Raw genomic sequence first — 20583 nt, forward strand, 5'->3', positions numbered from 1 at the left:
CTTGAACCCTGCCAGGGATCCAGGGGCTTACACAGCCTTGCTGGGTAACCCATTCCCTTGATTTCTCATGGTTCTACTTCCCCAGGTTCCTCCCCCTCCACTCTTCACAAGAATCACAAGGTTGGAAGAGACCTCTGAAGATCATCGAGTCCAACCATTCCCATCCTATGCTAAACCATATCCCTAAGTACCTCATCTACCCTTTTTTTGAACACATCCAGGGATGGTGACTCAACCACCTCCCTGGGCAGCCTGTTGCAGGCCCTGACAACTCTTTCAGTAAAATATTTTTTTCTAATATCCAATCTAAACCTGCCCTGGCACAGCTTCATGTCATTTCCCCTTGTTCTATCTTCTGTCACCTGGCTGAAGAGACCATCGCACACCTCTCTACAACCTCCCTTCAGGTAGTTGTAGGTGGTGATAAGGTCTCCCCTCAGCCTCCTCTTCTCCAGGCTAAACATCCCCAGCTCCCTCAGCCGTTCCTCGTAGGATTTGCCCTCCAGCCCCTTCACCAGCCTGGTTGCCCTTCTCTGCACTCTTCCCCCTCTGGTACAGCTCCACAAGCCAACTCCTCCCGGGAGCCTACAGCCTTCACAACTCTTGGGTTCTACGTGCACCGCAGGGAGTTGGGCTTCTGACCAACCTCAAGAGTACCAACTTCTCAAGACCCAAAGCTACATCTGCTCCCCATGCTCTTGCCTCACAGGTGCCCTTCACAGGGCTTCCCAGTGCCCTTCTCAAGATTTCCAGGCAAGACACCCTCTCCAATGCCCTAAGCATTTTAGTTTCTTTCTTGGACCTTTTTCTCCACCTCAGCAAAACCTCGGGACTCACAACTGCACGGGGACAGTCCCACCACAACCAACTGAGCCGGGAATCACATCTTGGAGCCTCCGCCGAGGCAACCCTTTCAAAACACCTTTCAAAACACAGCAGGAGCTTCATGCAGATTTATTCCACCTTCGCCTAAACATCTGTGCCCAGTGGGCCTGGAGCGAGGGAATGCGCCCCAGGCTTAGCTGGCAGCTCCTCTGCAGAGCTTCCCCTGGAAAGAAGGGGCCAGGAAGAAGACGACACAGTGATCCCGCTGAGCTACCCCCGCTCTGAGCTGCCATCCAAGGGTGCTGCCGGACCTGACCGCCCTTGGGACACGGGGCCGGCCAAGAGCCTGGGGTGAGCTGTTCTGGGAATACTGATACAAGTGGAACTGTCAATTCTAATGATCCCTGGGAGCAGCTTCCCTCATGGAGAACATCACTCCCACCATTCTGGCTGCTGCGCTGGGCTCGTTTTTCTCCTCCAGGACTGGGCTCTAAGCAAGCCCTCTGCCCATGTTTGTCTGTAGAGGGAAAAAAACGCTGCTCCCAGACGCTCCCCTCCCTTCCCAGGGCCTTTGTTTTACTCCCTGCTTCCCCCAGAGAAATTACCTCGCGGTTTCTCAATCCACTCCCTGCCTTTGCTCCTAGGCTAAGCCTAACTTATTTTCTCTGCCCTTCCTTCCCTGTAACCCACCGTTTGCCCCTGTTCCTTCAGCCCCTATTTTGGTATGGGCAAGTTGCCTTGATGGTAGCTATAGAAACACCCCAAAAAAAACCCTTGGGAACTGATGGTGGCCAGCAAGGAGTGCAACTGGTGCTGACATGGTCACTCGGGGCGTTGAGATATTTTCTTGAAAGCACTTGTTCATCTTCCCAGGGAGAAGTCAAGGGGCTGCAGGAGAAGCCCCAGTGGAGGTGATGCGATGGGGAAAGCTCAGCACCCGGGGGGGACCTCACCTGAGGAGTGCTGGAGGAGCCTTCCAGAGTCATCTCCACAGTCTGGCCTGGCATCAGCTCCACTGTCAGAGGTTGAATCTTAAACACGGGACTGGCAGGTCTGGAGGAACCTTTGCCCTTGGTTTGGATGGCAGGGAGACAATCACGACGGGGAGATGGGGGGGAACCTTCCATTCTCCAATAGAGATGATGGATGCGTCGTCCTGCGTTTGTTATCTTGAAGCGGTAACAACAGGGACGTAGGCTAGAAGAGAAGCAGAGATGGAAAATGGCTCAGGAACTGCCTCTTCCCAGCACCCACCTGGCTTCAGTGCCCCGCTGGCCTTATCTGACCACTCACCCAGCAACAAATCCACCTCCAAAACCACTGACCCAGCTCAAAGTTACACCAAGAGCCAGACCCTGGTTGCCCCTAAGTTTATCAGCATCCAGCAGCCGGTCTGTTTGCGCAGACCAACCCACCCAACCTCAGGAGACTTCTCCTCCATTCAGGGCCGGTCCTGCAGCCACCATGGCTGCTCCGTGCTGTGGCAGCTGGCGGAAGAGACAGCAAGGAAAACAGGCAGGAGAAGGGAGGAAAGAGTATCTACATCTGATAGAGAGCAGCCTGGCAGGGGACAGGAGAGAGACAGCAAGCTCAGAGATGATACAGGGCAAAGACAAATTCTGCTGCTCCTCCCGGACTCCCTGGGGCAGAAGGGAAACCAAACAGTGCTGGTAACTTAGCCAAGGAGTTGCTAACAAGCTACTGCCAAGGTTCTCTCCCGCTGCCAGACGATACTCCACAGCCAGTGAAGAAGCCAGCAAGGCTACTGCAAAAGTACTGTGTACTGTGTTTCTACTTGTAATGTCACGTTTCCCTGCTGGAGGCTTCTGGAACCTGCTGTTTTCTTCCAAATCTTTACTCCATCAAGCCAGAAAATACATGGATTCTGACCCAGGGCAAGTTGGGAACCATTTCCCAACTGGTGTCTGGCTCAGTGGCTTTCTGAGGGAATCTAACAACTTGAAAACCGCCCAGAAAACATTTCTAAAGGAGTTCCTGGGGCTTCAGTGGCACCGAGCCAGAACTTGGAGTGCTGGAGGAGAACCGGCCCCAAGGATTTCAGCAGAACTCCTCCTTGCTGGGCCCACGGCAGAGCCCGGAGCAGAGAGATAACTTACCTGAAGTGGGGGCCCAAGTTGAGCTCCGGAGCAAGTGGTTTGTCCGTGACGATGGTGGTGCCAATGCCGAAAGCCCGGATCAGGACGTTGTAGCTGTGGCTGTTCTCTATGGACACGATCACCTTGTCCTTGAATTGTTCAATGTCATCCAAGTTTGCTATGACAGTCACAGCCACCTTGGTCTCGGGGGGGATCACTCCTTTACTGGGCTCAATCCTGCAGCGCGAGCGTTTGCCAGCCTGTAAGACACGGCAGACGCTAAGTGAGCACGGACACCACGGACCCTGCTCTCTTCTGGGGTGCAGGAGAAAGGACTAAAGACATGAGGGTAAATCCATAAAGGCTTCGTTTCCCTAAATCCAAGCGTCTGGAAACAGCAACTATGCTGGAGCTTGTATTGCACCCTCCTTTAACGGACCCACTTCTTTAACCCTGTTTTGCCCAGCCCAAGGGATGCTCATCCTCGGGAGAAGCTTTATTCCCCTCCAGCCTCCCCTTGGGAGAGCACACCAAGGCAAGCTGCATCTCTCCTGGCTTCCCCACAGACGGGTTTGCACAAAGGCTCAAGGCCAGGACTGCTCAAACCCCACTGCAGCAGCCACGCAGCCGGGGGATACGGCCGAGAGCCTGAAGGATAAACTCTGCCAAACGGATTGAGCAAAATCCTGATGCCCAAAGTCTTCTTTCCCCAAGAGTTGGGCAGTGCTTCCCAACAGCCCCCCCAGGACTGAAGCACTCCGTTCCCACTGATCATCAGCCGCAGTGAGGTGCCCTGGCACTCTCTGCTTCGGGAAATCCAGCTCTGAATGTTTACAGAGGGGCAATGAAGAAACAAGCAGGAAGAAACCTGCCAGCTGTGCCCTGTGGGCACGGCCCCAGCTTCCTCTCTCTTCCTCTTGTTTATTCCAGATTGCCCTTTACAGATGGGGCGATCAGGGCACTGGACCCCCCAGTCCTTCTAAAGTCACATTCACAGGGAGCAAGCTGGCAGCAGAGCAATGGTCTCCATCACCAGGAGGAGCTTGAAACAGACGCAGAGAGAGCAGGGAGATGATCAGGAAACCCATGCTCCTTTCAGGAGAAAAAGGCTACGGGCTTCTCTTCATCTCAGAGCTCCAAATACACAGCTCAGAGCAAAACACCTCCCACAATGTAAAGCCAGAACTTGTGGAAAGGACCTGGCATCAATTTCTGCTCAACCATCCAGGAAAACTCCCTGCCTCCCTGAGGGGTCCCCCAGTGCTGGGCTTCTCTTGCTGCGCTGCGGTGGAATACCTTGCTGCTCTCTCAGATAGCGACATGGAAACATCACGTGCAAAAATCAAGTCCCAGGCTGCTATGGAGCCATCATTTCTGTAGGGAAATATCCCCACAGATACTTACCACCTCTGCCCGGAAGGACGCAGGGATAACACTCTGGTTGGAGAGGTAGAGAGTGCGAGAAGCGTCCGCCAGAACTTGGATATCGCCAAAATCGATCTTGCTGGGATACACGTGGACAACTGGTCCCTCTCCAACGGCCTTCAAGCTGATGTCCTGTCCAGGTAGGGAAGATTAAAAAAACAAAGGCAAGGGAAAGTTTAAAGAAGAGATGGCTCTCAGGGCACCCCTAGACTGGAGGGTGATTACGGCTGTCGGTCGTTTGAGGTGTTGTAACACTGATGCAGAAGGCCTGGAGCAAGTGTGGGATCTACAGTGATCCCATCAGGAAGCCACAGGCCCCTGTTACTGGGGGATAAAGAAAACCAGCTCCCCACACTTGTATTTTCCCCCTTGCTCAGCTCTCCTTCCTCTACCCCATGCCTGCTCCTGCCCCTTTTCTTGCTCCCGCTCCTTTTCCCGCTGGATCTTGCCCCAAACTGTCCTCTAGGACTTCCAGACAGCCACACTTGGCCGGTAACTTCTTCCGCATCCCCCACAAAGCTGCCCCCTGAAAACCAGCACGAGCCCCCAGCAAAGCAGGCTCTTGGTAGCAGAGATCACGTCCGTTGGCTGCCTCTCGGTGCTGCCTCTGGGCACTCCCAGTACTACAGGAACAAGAGATTCATTATTCATTCTGTCCCTCAAGCAGGATTGCTTTTCTCTCCAGAGCCTGAGACCCTCCAAGTTTTCTTCTTGTAAAGGCCATGGTAGGAGGAGGAAGACGGGTTCCTGTGCTGAGCCACCTTCTCACAGCGCTAAAAACCAGGGAACTTCATCTGCTCTGGTTGGACTTCACCAGTTCCGAATCATAGAACGGTCTGGCTTGGAAGGGACCTCAAGGACCAGAGAGCTCCAACACCCTGCCACAGGCAGGGCCAACAACCTCCACGCCTGGAGCTACACAAGGTTGCCCAGGGCCCCATCCAACACTCCCTTGAACACTCCCAAGGATGGGGCACCCACCCCTTCTCTGGGCAGCTCCTTCCAGCCCCTCACCACTCTCTCTGGAAAGAACTTCCCCCGATATCTCATCTAACCCTTCCCTCCTTCAGTTTCACTCCATCCCCCTTGTCCTGCCAGTGTCTGCCCTTTGGAACAGCTGATTCCCTCCTGTTCCTCTGCTCCCTTCAGGGACAGGAAGGCTGCAATGAGGTCCCCTCAAAGCCTTCTCTTCTCCAGGCTGAACAAGCCCAGCTCCTAAGAACACTTCAACCTTTCAACAGAACCCGAACACACAGAACTCCCAGCACTGACAATCATTGTGTGATTCACCAGAGGACACAGAGTGGGATTTAACCTCAGGACAAACCAGCCTCTGTGATGGAAAACCTTTAACGATGGCCCACTCGAGGAAAAGGCACTGACAGCTGTCAGAATCACTAGTCCAGTTCAGGCAGAAGGAGCAGCGTCTGTAAACACTCATCTCTTGACAGCGCACTGTGCAAGAGCCAAAAAACCCCCAACAAGCCACGTACCAAGGCTGGTACCTCAAAAATAGGAAGCTAAAGCTGTGTGATGATAGATGTTTCATCGCTCCGGGAGGAGGGAGGTAGGGAGAGCTGAGGTCTTACTGATGCTTGCCCAGAGCTGCCAGGAAGAAGGAGCTGGAGGGAAGAGCTGTGTCTCACCAGCTGCCTTGGCTTCCCAGTGGCAGTGGGGTGGAAGCAGCAAAGGCAGGGCAGAGCCCTCTGGAGGTGGACACAATAACATCTGGAAGATGCTCAGGCTAGCTGGTTTTAACGAGGGAACGTGCACTAACACAATGAATCCTCACCAAGGAGAAGGCTTATTAAAAAGCCAACGAAACTCTTCATCTGCTGTCTTCTTAAAGGGGGAAAGAAAAACCCTGTTCAACAGCGTGACGGGCAATGTGACACCCGTGAAAGGCGACGGGAGTTTTGCTCTGGGTAATACTGCTGCACGTACAAACCCCAGCACCACTCTGGCTTTGCTTCTGGGTACCATAACGTCACGGTAGATCCTTTAGGAAAGAAGAGCATCTGTCCCTGGCAGACAGCCGTGGTCCAAGTGACCACCAGTAACCCCAGGTCTGGGTTTTACCAGCTCCTTCCCACAGAGGATGACAGAATACACCACACCAAAGCTGGCACGCAGCCACTGCAAGCCCAACACCAAGCGACAGACACCCAGAGGGACTCAACGCAATGCAAGGTGCGGCCGCAGACTCGGTATCCGCGCTGACGGGGTGACTTCAGAGCCAGCTCGCGCTCTGCTCCATCGTGACGCACTGCAGCCATTCCCCCGGGGTCAGGCTGAGGTCACAGGATCCCTATGGGGAGGATTTGCCACCAGTGCAGCATGTGCAAGTTGATGCTCTGCTAGCCCAGAAAACTTCAGATGAATCCACTACTCTGCTTAGACTATAGGAAACAGGGAGAATGCCGCCCCACGGCCAGAAACTCCCATCCCTGCGCTCAGTACACCCAGGGAAGCCTCTACCGGCGCTCGCGGCAAGGGAGCGTAAATGCTGCATGTTAAAGACCGACTTCACGGGCTTGTGGAGCCACTCAACCCCCTGCCAGGGAGAGCTGGGATCCTCCAGCTGAAGCACAAGGAAAATGAAGATGACGTTCACTTCCAAAGGCAAATACTTTAGGCAAGGTGAAGCTTTGAACCCAGAAGCTGTTAGCTCAAGGAGAAAAGCTTTGCAAGGAAACTGCAGTTAAACAGCAGGCTGGTTCTAGAGGGCAGAAATCCCCCTTTTCCAGGGAAACACCACATCTACGCCCAAGCAACTGGTTTGTCCCACTTCAGGCTTGCCTGTCTCTCCTACCAGCACAGCCACAAAGGCCAGGCTTGAGATGTTCCCTGGCATCCAGGGATTGAGCAGCATTGTTTCCATCTCTTTTAATGACAGTTTCAATCCCCAGCCTGCTTTCAAAAGGCCAGCCTCCCTTTCGGGTACAGAAAGCTTAAGGTTCCTGTAGCATCCTACTTCATGCTCAGGCATCCTACTTCATGCTCAGGCAAGACATCCTGAAACAGCCGCTTCCAAAGTTAATATCATTCTAAACTTAAATTTAATTAACTACATTTGTTCTAGATTTCAGCTAGATGAAGCCAGGACACTACACAAGGCATTCTCCTGCCTACATCTTGCTGTCACTGCTGCTGCTGTGCATGCCTGAACGCTAACAGCATCTTTCAGGAGGCTCCAGAAACATCGTCAGGAATGCTTCACCATTTCCAAGCCTGTGCTGGAAAAAGGAAGAGTCCCTGCCTTGCAGATGCCAGGGGTGTGGAGATGCACAGGGCTTTACGCAGAGATAAGACAGATACTTCTCGACGTGATGGGCCAAGCTCTCAGCGTGGTTTCTCACACAGGCTGTCCCAGTGCCCTCCTGAACAAAAGTTCCTGCTCTGAAGCAGCAGCTCCTGCTCACCTAATCACGCAGCAGAGTCTCAGCTCCAGGGACCATGCTGGGTTGCAGACTGCGCTCGTTATCCTGTCTCCCCTATCTGTAATTATGTGCCACATCGGACTCTCAGACTGTCACCTGCCCAAGAAGTCCCACCAGCCTTCCTCTCCTCTAGACCTTGACTGTTGATTGTACCACGAACCCCTTTCCTTGTCCACCCTGGCTGCGTACTGCAGCCCCGGGAAGGATCCCTGGAATTAGGAACCTCGAGGACTCACCAATGGGGATTTCTTGTTCCCAAGCACAGCGAGCACAGCAGAAGCAGACTGATGTCCCAACTTCTGGGCTTCCAGCACCAACGGGACCCTGACAGTGCTGTAAGGCTTGATGATCCCAGAGAACATGGGGCTGGAGTACAGCACAGCATCACCCTGCTTGTGCTTCTGTAAGAGACAGAATCAAACCCAAATTCAGAGCGACCTCCGAAGAAACCTGCACTCCTTAACATCTACCATTGGAACCCAGCTAGGAGAGCGGGATGGGCTTTGAATCCCAAGGGGGTCCAAAAGCTGCTGCACCCACAGGCATACACACCCATGCCAGCAGCCTCCTCACAGCAGCTTTTCACCACCCTGCATAAAATCAACCTAAAGACTAGAATACAAACCTCTTCCCAAAGTCTATAGTCGGGGGGGGGGGGGGGGGGGGGGGGGGGGGGAGGGGCGCAGTTCTTCTACACCCAAAGCTTTGCTGAAAACAAGAACCCATCTGAATATAAACCAGCAAGGTCTTACCCCACCCCTTTGTTATTATTTTTCATCCCCTTAATAAACCCCTGGATAACTCTTGAGGGCAGATGCGATGCCAAACCTGAGGAAGGAGCCTGTAGCAGGCTGGAACGCGGCTCTTGTTCACCAGGGTCAGCGGCCGCTCGTACTGGAAGTTTAGGAAGCACCGGCCAAATGTCACAGTGGGGTCCCGCACTTCCAGCTCAGGAGCGATGCATCTAGGCAAAGAGATGTCCCAAAGGGAATTAGAGATACTGAGAGAACGTAGAATTTGTTTCCTCCTTGAATAGGGCACAGAGGAGCGGAACACATTTGTCACTGTCAGACAGACATGTATTACCCCGACAGCAATAAATCGCCTTCAGCTTCCTGTATTCCCTTTGATTCCCACAGCAAGCCCTGAGCTCTGGAGGAACCTTCCCACCAAGGATTGGTGCAGTATGGCCCAGTATCTCAGCAGAAACTACTCCCTCCTCTCCAGAAAAGGGGCCTGAAGAGCCTCAACTGCTTGCTGTGGCGATGGAAGGTCCGAGCCAGCCCCTGCCTTACGCAGTGGGTGGTTGTTAAAAAGAAAATCACAGCCCAGACACTGACCAGACGGTGGAAAAGCACCAGTGAGCTGCATCCTACTGGTAATGACACCAACACCCACAGCACAGCGGGATCCAGCCTGGCTGCAGCAGGGATGACTTCCAGCTTAAGTGTGAGAACATTCATGCTCAAAAGGACCAGAGGGAAGCAGCAAAACCTGAGCTCTCCTCAGCATCAAGGACTCTGTTTCTCCTTCGGAAGATCTTACTGTTATTTTTCCTGCACCAGTCCTGCCCTAAGCCCCTTCCCCATTAGCACGTGCCTTTGTTAAGCCAGACAGACACCAGGCTGCTCCCCACATCCTAAAGGAAAACTGTGCTTTGGTGGCAACACAGACACAGTTCCCCCACTGACTGCTTGCAGGAAGGAGGAGAGAGACAGCCCTTTGAAAGTCTGTTACACCTCACCCACCAAAGAAATAGGTCTATAATTAATCTAATTAATATAATTAGGAAAAGGCTGGGGGCTGTGCCTGTCTGGTGAGCACAGATGCTCCTCAACACTGGCTGCTTTCAAAGCCCTGCTTAACGAGCTCATTAAGTAATACTTCTCGTTTGGAGCTGGCCTTTGTGTGAGGGGAGGAGAGACGATGCACCAGGAGAGAGGACACGCCGCAAAGGAAAGCGCCGATACCTGGCTGTGAGGAGCAGCCCCAGCACCTCCTTGCCGACACCGTCCACATCCACCACCAGCGCCAGCTTGTACTTCTTCACGGTGTTGGAGCACAGGGTGACCTGGTGACAGAGAAGAGCATCAAAGACCTTCACCACCCCCAAAAACTATCGTTCCGTGTGTGGCGTCCCCTGATTCTCCTTCCATGGTAAGGAGAAGGATTTTCCCCTAATCCTTCTGCTGCTCCATGTGTAGAGCAGAGTCTGAGAGCAATAAAGGTCTCCTGACAGCATCTGCTTGGTTCAACACCCTGTGTGGTTAACAGGGTGTGTGTAAGCTGAATTAAAGCCTAATCAGACAACTGCTCTGCTCACCACTGTATTAAAATTAATCTCAGTTCTAATCTCAGCTACAACAGCGTAAATCCCGGGGCAATGCATTGCCTCAAACCCAGCGAGTTCAGCTTTACAGCCAGGGCCAAATGCCAAGGGCCCCAGAAGTTGGGTGCAGGTCACACCTGGCAGAGCTGCTTCAGCCCCCCCTAGGGATGGCTGCAGTGAATGCAGCTCCTCTGCTCACTGGGAGAGGGAAAACAAGTCCGGGAAGAAAAGCAAACTGCTTTACACAAGGGCATCTCTCTAATGGCCACCCGCTGTCCTCATCCTTCCTCTGCCCACGGTTAAGCCAAAGCCACAGCTCCACGCAGCGCTCAAGCACACACGTGGCTTCCGCACCTGACCATAGGGCACAGGATGCTCAGCGGATGGTTCTGGAAACAAACCGATGCCCCTTCACAAACATCCCGGACCAACCCAGACAACACAAGTGCATCTATCTGCCTCCCATCACTAAAGCCCCCCCGGACCCTCCCCACCAGTGAAGCTTCAGCTCCATCTGCTGAAGCACGGCCGGACGGATTCTCCCCACACCTTGATATTCCTGGATCCCAGGGCGCGGATGGTCCCGCTGCAAGGCTTGATGGTAAATTCGGACGGCCTGATGGAACCTTCAACTCCCCATCTCCAGGGCTCAGGATCGTTGTTCGACAGCCAAGCAGCACTGGTAACGCTGGGCCCTCCCGAGCCGTCCCCGGGGATGCGAAGGTGGAAAGTCATGGGCACCAAGGAGGTGTTTTTGAGGCGACACGACAAGGTGTGAGGGAAGCCTGGGGAAGAGACACACAGAGGGATTTATGCCCCCGTTATCCCACCATTCCTGGGCTGAACAGCCTCTCACGGTAAAACTGCGCCTGGACTTTGGCTCTCTTCAATCTCAACTGCAGCTAATTGAGAAGCCCAGCAAGGAATTAATTGCCATGGAAGCTCTGTGCCAGGCTGGTGATGGAGATCCCTCCTTGGCAGCTCTGATGCCCAAAGCCATCAGTTTTTCTCTCTCAGCTGCCCCGACACCAGCACCGGTTACGTCTCACGTAAGAGTGAGCAGCCAGACAGAGCATTTACTCCCAGAATCGGATCCGTAAAACTCCCCATGAACACCCCCCGTGGTTTGCAATACGGAAGAGCAGGTTGGCACCAAGGAGAAGCTGCAGTAAAAGCAGGGATGGATGAAATGGGGAGCTACAGCCCGATGCAAAGCCCTCTGATGCAGTTTTGTTAGCTGGAGCCTTACGGCATCTCCTGTTTCAGGGTGACCAGATGGAGCACGTGAAGGTTTGCAGCCCACTTGGCAGGAGCTGAGCCTGACACTGGCTGAGAAATCAGCAGAAGCCGTGTCTCACCTTCCCTAACGAACGGCGACGTCTCATTACTGCTCAAAAAGCTCTGACACCAGCTTTCCCTGCCGCACCAGTGGCATAACCCCACTCAGTGGGGATGTTCTGCAGAGGCAGGAGACCAGCCCAGGAGAAGACATCTGGTTTGGCTGGCCCATCTCGATAATGGCCCTTCCATCAATCCACAACTGATTTCCCATTAAAAACTTCACCTCATCTCAGTAAAAAGCCTTTTGTGAGGCAGAGATGGAGAACCAGAACCTGCATTTCAATGGAGCTCTGGATGCTCAGCCACCAGCGCTGCTGGCTCAGCAGAACTGGGCTTTCGGGGTGGTGGGACACAGGGAAGGAGCTCTGCACAGAGCTATGGCTTGGGCATATTATGGGGTAGGTGATAACAAGGTGCCCTCCCAGCACTAATTAACATTTCACACTAAGGCTCAGGGGACTGAATGGCTCCTGTCCTCCCAACATTTATCCAGAGCAGCTTCAGGCTGGTTCACAGCTCCATCACCCTTCTCCCCCTCCAACGTCTCCCTTTTCCCCCAACCCCAGCGTCGCCCTTCTCCCCCTCCCAGGCACCGCCCTTCTTTCCCCCGCCAGCATCACCCTTTTTTCCCCATCTCCCATTCCCGGGGCATTTCAGGGACTGATACCCTCGCGGCCATTCTGCTGCCAAGGGTATCAGTCCTGCTTTTAACACCCTGAAGGCTGCTGCTGCAGAGGAACACACATTCTGGGTGCTCTGAGGTTCCAAGCGCCCCGTTTCGGTAACGCATGGACCTCTCGGCCCACGGTCCAAGCCCAGGGCGCACTCACCGAAGGAGACGTCACCGAAGCAGAGGGCAGGCACATCGAAGTGGAGCGTTGGTCCAATGACGCAGCCACTGTGAGGACAGACAGACAAGGCACTGGCTGAGTTAGAGAACTGCAGAGCTTTCAGCTCTCCCTGCTGCTCGGGCGGGTAAGAGCCGGTGTCAGAACCACGGCGGGTTTCAAACCAGCCCCTCACACCCTTGCCCTCATTCAAGGGGACAGGAGGTGGCCAGCAGCTATCAGATGGGGCTTAGGGCACAGTGTCAGGCAGGATAGGGCAAAGCTATGCCCCCAAGTTGGCTCAATGAGGGGCCCCAAACAAGCGATGGCTCCGTGACTCAGTTTCCCCATCTCTAACGCATGGGTAGAGAAGCCCACACAAAAGCGGACTCAATGGAGTAACCCTCCTCAGGTTCCCTTCTTCTCAGATGGAGCCAGCGTTTCCATTGAGTGGCTGAGCGTCTTCTCAGGAGATCTGGATCCACACAATTATCAGAATCCTAGGGAGCGCACAGACACCCACCAACCACAACAAGATCAGCAACAATTCTACACAGGAATGTATCAGCTTCTCACTGCTGACACAGCCAAGAACAACACATCTTAAACCAAACACGGGGCCCTGAACCCACCACACCTCCTCTCCTGTCCCTAAAATCAGCTCCAAACTCTGAAACTCGCCATCACTGCCTGAAATCGGCCCTTGGAGCCACACACCATTCATGAATTCACCTCATGGCTGATGCCACCCGAGCCCAGCTCCACCTGGGGGGGAAACGCGGATGTTTTGGGAATGATCACATCTATGGCAGCATTAGTGGACTCGGGGGTTCTTGCTGAGTGGGAAGGATAACAAAGAACTGCTCAAACACTCATCCTCGTTCCCTTCTTCATAGCCCAGTGTCCCACCAGCCAGCTCACATCCAAATGGGAGTTGTTCTCCGCACGGGACTCAATCCAGCATTCAAAGCCTCCCGAGGAGCGGGGCGCTCAGCTCGAGCGGGTGGGTGGGTGTCTTGAAGCTCCAGTTGGTCACACCGACTCCCCGCTCTCTCTTCAAGCAATAAACTTCTTGTTCTGTTTTTACCGGTTTCTCTTGCCTCACCAGCAAAACCCACTGCAGATTCCTTTCATTTCTTGGCTACCTTGATCTAGCAGGAGGCTGCTGGCCAAGGAGGCACAGCCAGCCCCACAGCTTGCCTGCCTACACCACACTATCCCAACAGCCCATGGTTATGACCCACTGGGACAAGTTTATCCGCTGCTGAGAGCCTGAGAAAGGAGCTTTGACTCTCTTAGCAGCCTTTTCTCTTTCCCCTCCTCGGCTTGGTGCACATTATCTTCTGCACCAGCACCGGCCCACAGGATGATGCCCGAGTTCTTGCTGCAGAGAGCTCCCAGGCTCCTGCATCGGCGCTTTTCCAGCTGCAGGAAGGAGGCAGCACAGCACTCGCTGCACAGGAGCTGGGAGGACACCTTGTCCCAACACAGGAGTGCGAGGGATGACACTGAGCCTGCTGCTACCCAGGTTGGGTGGATTCTTAACAGAGGATTATAAAACACAAAATCACCCAGGCTGGCCTGTTGCTCAAGGGTCTCCAAAGTGCTTTTGGCCTCGCTGTGCCTTCACGTGGGACATCACAGACCCATCCCAGACCCATCTACAGCCCATCACACGCCTGCCGCAACCCAAAGGGGGAAGGAGCTACCAGCTCCTGGTACCCACCCTGGGCAGCAGGCATCTCCACACCTTTCCAGTTAAACTTTTCCCAGCATGGGTAGTCACTTCCAGACCCAGGATCATCACACTGGGGTGTCAAAGGCTCACGATAGGAACCTGTCGCTGCCAAACTCCGTGCCAAGAGTGTCCTGGAAAGCTCCACCAAGAAGGCCAAGGTGCTTCCCACAGGCACCCAAGTCTTTCAGAGTTAAACAGGGTATATTGAGGGCGTAGGAAGGAAGGAAGGTTCAAACTGGGTTGCAAGGTTCAAACTGGAGCCAAGGTTAAAGGCTCTCAGCTCTTAACCTAGCATCCCCATGCCAAGACCTCCCACAACACCTTTTTCTCTCTGCTTCACCAGAAAATGAGGCAGGTGGGAGATCACTACCCAGAGATAACTCCAGAGGTGCCCACCAAGCTCCTGTAACCTCCCCACTCACCTGATAGACAAGGTCACGGGCTCAGGGGATCCATTCACATTGAACTTGAATTCTTCTGTGAACTTCCCCAGGATGGTGGAACTGAAGGAGATCTGGATGACCTGGAGATCGTCTGGCAAAATCTCCCCCTCGCTGGGGAGAAAGGTGAAGCAGGAGCCCAGAGCTGTAGCTGGAGGAACCAAGCTGAAGGCAGCTTGGATGAGTCCTTTGTTAAACAGCACCACCTGCAGCAGGAAGGCAAAATGGAAACACAGAAGGACATTTCCTTTAGAGAAGACCCATTTGCTTTCTAATTCAACAATGAACACCTGCAAGGCAGAAGGCAAAGGAAATACAACGGGACAAGTTCTGCCTTTGGGTTTTTTCCAGGCAAAGCAGTGATAACTCCATAGAACCTCTGCCTTTGTCCAGCTGGCACAGAACTGCCCTGCTCACAACTCCTGAGCTGCCAGAAATCCCACAAGGAGCCACCAGGCTCCAGCCCAAGCCCTGCTAGCTCTCACAGCTCACCTCGTACTTGTGTGCTGCTCCCATGAAGACATCCCCGATGTCCAGACGCTCAAAGCTGGAGCGCAGCTGAGGCCCTATGCCTTCCCCTTGGATGCACAGGGGCAGCCTGGTCTCACGGCCTGGGGAGAGAATTCAATGTCAGAACAGCAATTCCCTCTGATCCCGCATTTTCCAGGCTCTAGCCTCCGACTTGGGGCTGGCAGAGATCAGCCCAGGAAGATCCAGGGAAAGGTACAGGACCCTTCCCTTGGCAGATATGCCTTTGGGCTGCTTTCTCCTTTCTGACCAAACCCTTGGGCTGCTTTCTAATTGAGCCATCACTTTGCACCCTGAAACAATCACACAATCATTAAGGCTGGAAAAGACCTCCAAGATCATCCAGCCCAACCATCCCCCCACCACCTCTATTACTCACTAAACCATGTCCCTAAGTACCTCATCCAACCTTTCCTGAGGGACGGTGACTCCACCACCTCCCTGGGCAGCCCCTTCCAATGCCCAATGGCTCTTTTGGAGAAGAAATTTCTCCTCCTTTCTAACCCGAACCTCCCCTGGCACAACTTGCAGCCATTCCCTCTCGTCCTCTCGCTACTTAGCTGTGAGAAGAGGCTGAACCCCAGCTCCCCACAGCCTCCTTTCAGGGAGCTAGAGAGAGCAATAACGTCTCCCCTCCGCCTCCTCTTCTCCAGGCTGAACGCCCCCAGCTCCCTCAGCCGCTCCTCAGAGGATTTGCCCTCCAGCCCCTTCCCCAGCCCCACTGCCCTTCTCTAGACACGCTCCAGGACCTCCATGTCCTTCTTGGAGTCAGGTGCCCAAACTGAACACAGGATTTGGGGTGATGCTGAGTTTCCAACGCCACCTCTGAATCTCTTCCCATGTGCTAAGATGAGCTTTGAAATCCACTCAAGGAAGGTGTAAAGCTCAGGAAAACACAACCCAAGACAAAAATCTGCTGTTTATACTGATGCAGCTCAGCACCACCTGCACCCAACATACAGCTCCACACCTGGGTGCTCCAGGGCTCGCCACCTGCAGCAGCATCTAACCACCACAGGGCTTTAGGATGTCTAGGGAGAAGCAACTCCCCAAATTCCCACCATAATACCTCAGCCAGGCTCCTCCCCACCACGGGCAAGAGCAGGAGGGGACAGGAGCCATACCTGAGATGTCGCAGTAGAACTTTTGTTGATACACTCTGGCTTCTTCAGGCTTAAAGGTCACACTAATTTCAGCTGAACAATTTGGCCAAATCTCTCCCTCCTAAAACAGAAGCAGACAGCAAACCATTTATCTTCAAACGTCACATCCCTTCGTTCCAACCGTGGCCCCATGAGCCGATATTTAGAGCACCAGGGAAGAGGAAAGAGCCAGTAACACTGATCAACAATATTTATAAGGGAGTTTGGAAGCAGCTACGAAAAACTTTCCCAGTCCCTGACCTTTACTGGCACCTGGGAGAGGCATTTTCTTAAATTAGGGCTATAGCGGAGCAACCAGCCCAGCTCACACTCCAGCGAGTCCAGCAGGATCGCTTCAGAGGTGCCGGCCAGTCACGGACTCACAGACCGTTAGGAGCTGAAAGGGACCTCCAAAGCTCATCCAGTCCCACCCCCTGCCAGAGCAGGGTCACACATGGTAAATCCTACAGGAATGCATCCAGGGGGGCTTCAATGTCTCCAGAGAAGGAGACTCCCCAGCCTCTCTGGGCAGCCTGTTCCAGGGCTCCATCACCCTCACAGTGACAAAGTTCCGGGGGCTGAATTTGCCCTCCTTCCCACAGAGGAGCGCTTCGCTCTTCGGGTCAGCATCTCAACTGACATGGTCCCACACCCTGCGTTAGCCCTGTGGAAGGTGTGCCTTTACATGTAAGGCTCCATCCCTCTGAACGTGGTCAGGACACTTGGGCAGCTCTTCATTTATAGCCCTGGGAGCAAAGCCCAGCTTTAGGCTCCCGGTGCCCATCACGAGTTGGGAAACGCTTTTTGCCACCAGCTCTCCCGGCCCCACCAGAAACCCAATGTTTCCTCCCAGCACATCAAGCAGGGATCTGCTGAGTGACCTCATTCAGGGAGCAAGAGGAGGAGGAAGAAGAGAAAGGGAGCTTTCAAAGCTCTCACTTACCGCTGGCTCAATGCTGAAGATCCCGTCGGAGGAAAGCAGGGATTCTCCTTGCACCTTGGCACTCTGGTCGGGGATGCTGCAGAAGAGGAGGCGGGAAAGGTGATCTTGCGTCCTGGGGTCTTACACAAGTGAGCAGCCCTCAGGAGAGCGACCTAGCTCAAAGCTGCTGCCACAACCAATGGGGAATCCATCTCCATCCTCAAACTGGCTTCTCCTACCCCCAGGATGCTCAGGGGAGGCAGAGGAGGATGAGGAGCACCAGGGCAGCGTATCACCAGGCAGGGCATCAGACCCCTGCTCTGGGCTGCAGGTTCCCAGCATCACTGTCTTCTCTTCCCTTTCAGACCCGCAGGTGTAAGGAACAACCACAGCCCCTCTGCTCCCCACCCCGCCTCCACCAGAGGATCCCAGGGCTCCGGCATTCAGGCACCACAGCATCCCAGTGAAATCAGTGGGTAGGTGCAGAAATACAGAGGCTGTGAGAAAGGAAGCCTAACATCACCTGATGAAGACGTCAGGACTGGCACCTCTGAGCCCAAACCCTTCAGCCTGGCCCTAAACCACCTGCTTTTTTCCTTTTCCCCTTCTCCTCAGAGCTCTGACACAGTTAATCCTCACTTGGGAGTAGTTGCCAAAATCATCCCGGACTTGAAGGATGACAAGCCAGAGATGGGAAGGGAGCAGAACTTCCGAGCGGGTGCACTGCTGTCCCCCTTCACGCTCCAGTCCCACAGCCACGAGGAACCAGCAGCTGACAACTCAGGGAGGGGGGAAGCAGACGGCTCTGTATGCAGCACATCGAGGCCGCGGGGTAGAAACCACACGGCAATCGTCACCCGGCTCAATTCAAACACAACTGGAAAGGAAACACAGTCCTGGCCGTTCCTGGCTGCACACAGACAGAGCCTGGGGCGAGTGCCCTCACCAGCACCAAAACTCCTTGCGTTGGCCAGCTCCCCGTAGAGCGCAAGGGCAGACGTTCCTCCACGGCTGACCTGCAACGCTGCGCGTTTAGCGGGGGCTGCCAGCCCGAGATGAGCGACCCTCAACTCAACCTCCATCAGCAGACAGGAATTCCACCCTTACATCCCAGAGAGTCCTGCAGGACAAACCCCTGGACAGAGCTTCCAATGACCCAGCTCTTCTTGGGGCACAAACTGGGGTCCTGTGTTGCTTTCTCCCATGAAAACATCCTCCCTGATCCAAGACCTCAACAGCTCCTCTGACAGCAGGTCAGCGGCCCTGGAGCTACGACCATCCCCAAACATCCTGGGAAGTGTCTAGGGGACAAGCTGGCAGGAGATCAAATCTAATTGGGGAAAAAGATGGCTTCTGAGGGGCAGAGCATCACTCAGGGCCCAGTCTGAGACAGGCAGGTGGGGAGAGGGGGCACTTCCCTGGACTATTCCTTTACCAAGAGGAGGTCATGAGGTTTTCTTTTAACACACTGAGCTCACACACAAGTCACACACTGTGCAATTAAAAAGAGGTAACAGTGGAAAACTACTTTTGGCCTTCAAGGCATTTCTCACCTAATTCCCTTCACCTTTATTTGCTCAGAAGCCCTCACAAAGCCTCCAGTTTGTGGCAGGTTCCTCATCAGCTCCACGGTCACGCTAACTCCTGCATCCACCCCACTCTGAGAAAGGATTCCCAAATCACCCAAGCTTTGAAGTGCAATCTCCCATTCCTCATTCCACCTCCCGGGCTCCGAGTGTGTCTCTGCCACCTGAGAGAGGCCTTTCAAAGCTTCCCCAAAGACGTCCTTTGAAGATCCAGCCCCATCTCTCACCACCATGAAGACAGGGGGTTCTGAAGCCCAAATGCACTTCCAAGTCCCATGCTGCCCTACCTTCCTTCCCTGCAGACCCTTCCACCTACAAACTCTCCCCAGGCTCGAAGGAAAGGCAGAAACACCCCGTGCTGGAAACCTGGACAGCCCAAACCTATTCAGGAGATGGCCTCATCCTCCTGGGCCAATGAAGCTTCACAGACTCTCTGCAGCCCGGGAGACACTGGCTCTCAGCAGTCTGCAGCTCCCACAAACACCAGAGCTCGCTCTCAGAGGAAATCCACTCACTGCAATCAAGCTTTCCTCCCCAAAACATCACCCTCAGCCAGAGGGTGGATGGAACTGGGATGGGAAGCACCCAGCTCCATTACCCTAAAGCCCAGGGACACCCACCCTGATGCTGTGGATGGCTGACATGTCCTAAAAGCACCAACCCCCCTCGAGGCCAGACGGTAGCGTTCCCCTTGGGCAGGGTACCTAACCAAAGGCATCTTTGAAACGGACCTTCTCTCCCGCTGATCCTCCTCCTCCTGCGTGCCACAAGCCTTCCACTGGAAGCGGGCGATGATGTCACTGCGGTTGTGGATGGCCACGCATCTGCGCTTCGACAGCGTGAGGTAGGTCTTCTCAATGGTCACAGGCTCCTCATCCAGACAGATGTTGACGTCTACAGCCACTCCATGAAGGTGTGTGTTCATGTCTTCACCTGGAAGAAAGCAAAGGGGACTCTTTACTCCTCTCACTTGCCGATGGAAGTACGAGGAACGCAGCGAGCCTCAGCTCACAGAAGAAAGGGCTACAGCTTTTATTACCCCTCATTCCCAGGGGAGTCCCACCTCAGCCACAGCTCACACAGCATCTCCTCCAGGCCCACCACAAGTGTCAAGTCTCTCCCAGTCTCTCACTGATCCCCCCCAAAAGATGCCTGCAGCGTGTGGGCCAGAAAAGAAGGTGGCAGAGCAAGGAGCAAAGCGACAGCCCATGGCAGGATGGGATGCAGACAAGAGCTTCCCTGTGTTGTAGAAGCAGTGCCCCGTACTCCTGGATCAGGACAGTCTGAAGAGCTGCCACTTCAATCCACCCAATATCGGGCAGAGGGAGAACTGTGACTTCCTCTACATTTGCTCAAGCAGGGACAGGGACAGGCTTGTCCCAGTTGCAGCAAACATTAAGCTTCACTGCAGAAACCCAACCCCATGTAAGCTGGGGAGGAACCAGCTGCTTCAGTGAGAACAAGACTCAGGTTTTTCAAGAAAGCCACGAAGATCCTGACAGAAGCTGTTTCACATCTCACCTTCTCCTTGAGTTTTCCCCCCCTCAACTTGTTCTTAAAGCCACTTATGAAGCTGATGGCACTTCGGTGGCACCTCGGACCCTCGTAAAGATTTCCTACCTGTCTCTTCCTGACAAATCCCAGGAGCCCCCATGTCCTGGCTGCTTTAGTCCTGATGTTGTCAAGAGTGGGATTTAGAGGGCGGCATAGAAAAAGGGGCTGGAGCAAGACCACGGGGAAGCGGCATATGGGACAGAGGTGTGTAAGGGACAGTGGGCATGTGACAGCATCCCATAGAGACACACACCCCCCCCCACACGTTACGCTTACAGGACCAAATCCAGCACTGGTTCGGAATGGAACATCACACGCGCGTACGCACGCGGTCACCCAGATTCAAGGTTCATCCTTCCTCCACCCAGCAGCTCCCAGGAAAACAGATTC

The 20583-nt window shown here is 54.1% G+C and overlaps 1 protein-coding gene across 1 annotated transcript in view; it reads right to left on the reverse strand.

Annotated features, from left to right (window-relative positions):
• The window catches only part of LOC311204606 (hydrocephalus-inducing protein-like), a 39801-nt gene that overhangs the window by 12258 nt on the left and 6960 nt on the right, over window positions 1-20583 (reverse strand). Inside the window, exons 5-17 of the mRNA XM_084281008.1 lie at window positions 19371-19572; window positions 17075-17150; window positions 16114-16213; window positions 14954-15072; window positions 14444-14667; window positions 12287-12354; window positions 10665-10900; window positions 9757-9857; window positions 8615-8750; window positions 8023-8187; window positions 4326-4478; window positions 2943-3181; window positions 1779-2022 (exon numbers count right to left, since the gene is read on the reverse strand). Coding sequence (XP_084137134.1) covers window positions 1779-2022; window positions 2943-3181; window positions 4326-4478; window positions 8023-8187; window positions 8615-8750; window positions 9757-9857; window positions 10665-10900; window positions 12287-12354; window positions 14444-14667; window positions 14954-15072; window positions 16114-16213; window positions 17075-17150; window positions 19371-19572 — 2063 coding nt within the window. The remainder of the gene's footprint in view (window positions 1-1778; window positions 2023-2942; window positions 3182-4325; window positions 4479-8022; window positions 8188-8614; window positions 8751-9756; window positions 9858-10664; window positions 10901-12286; window positions 12355-14443; window positions 14668-14953; window positions 15073-16113; window positions 16214-17074; window positions 17151-19370; window positions 19573-20583) is intronic.

Source organism: Gallinula chloropus (assembly GCF_964237585.1).
Source record: "Gallinula chloropus genome assembly, contig: HAP1_SCAFFOLD_104, whole genome shotgun sequence".
NCBI classification, from domain to species: Eukaryota; Metazoa; Chordata; class Aves; order Gruiformes; family Rallidae; genus Gallinula; species Gallinula chloropus.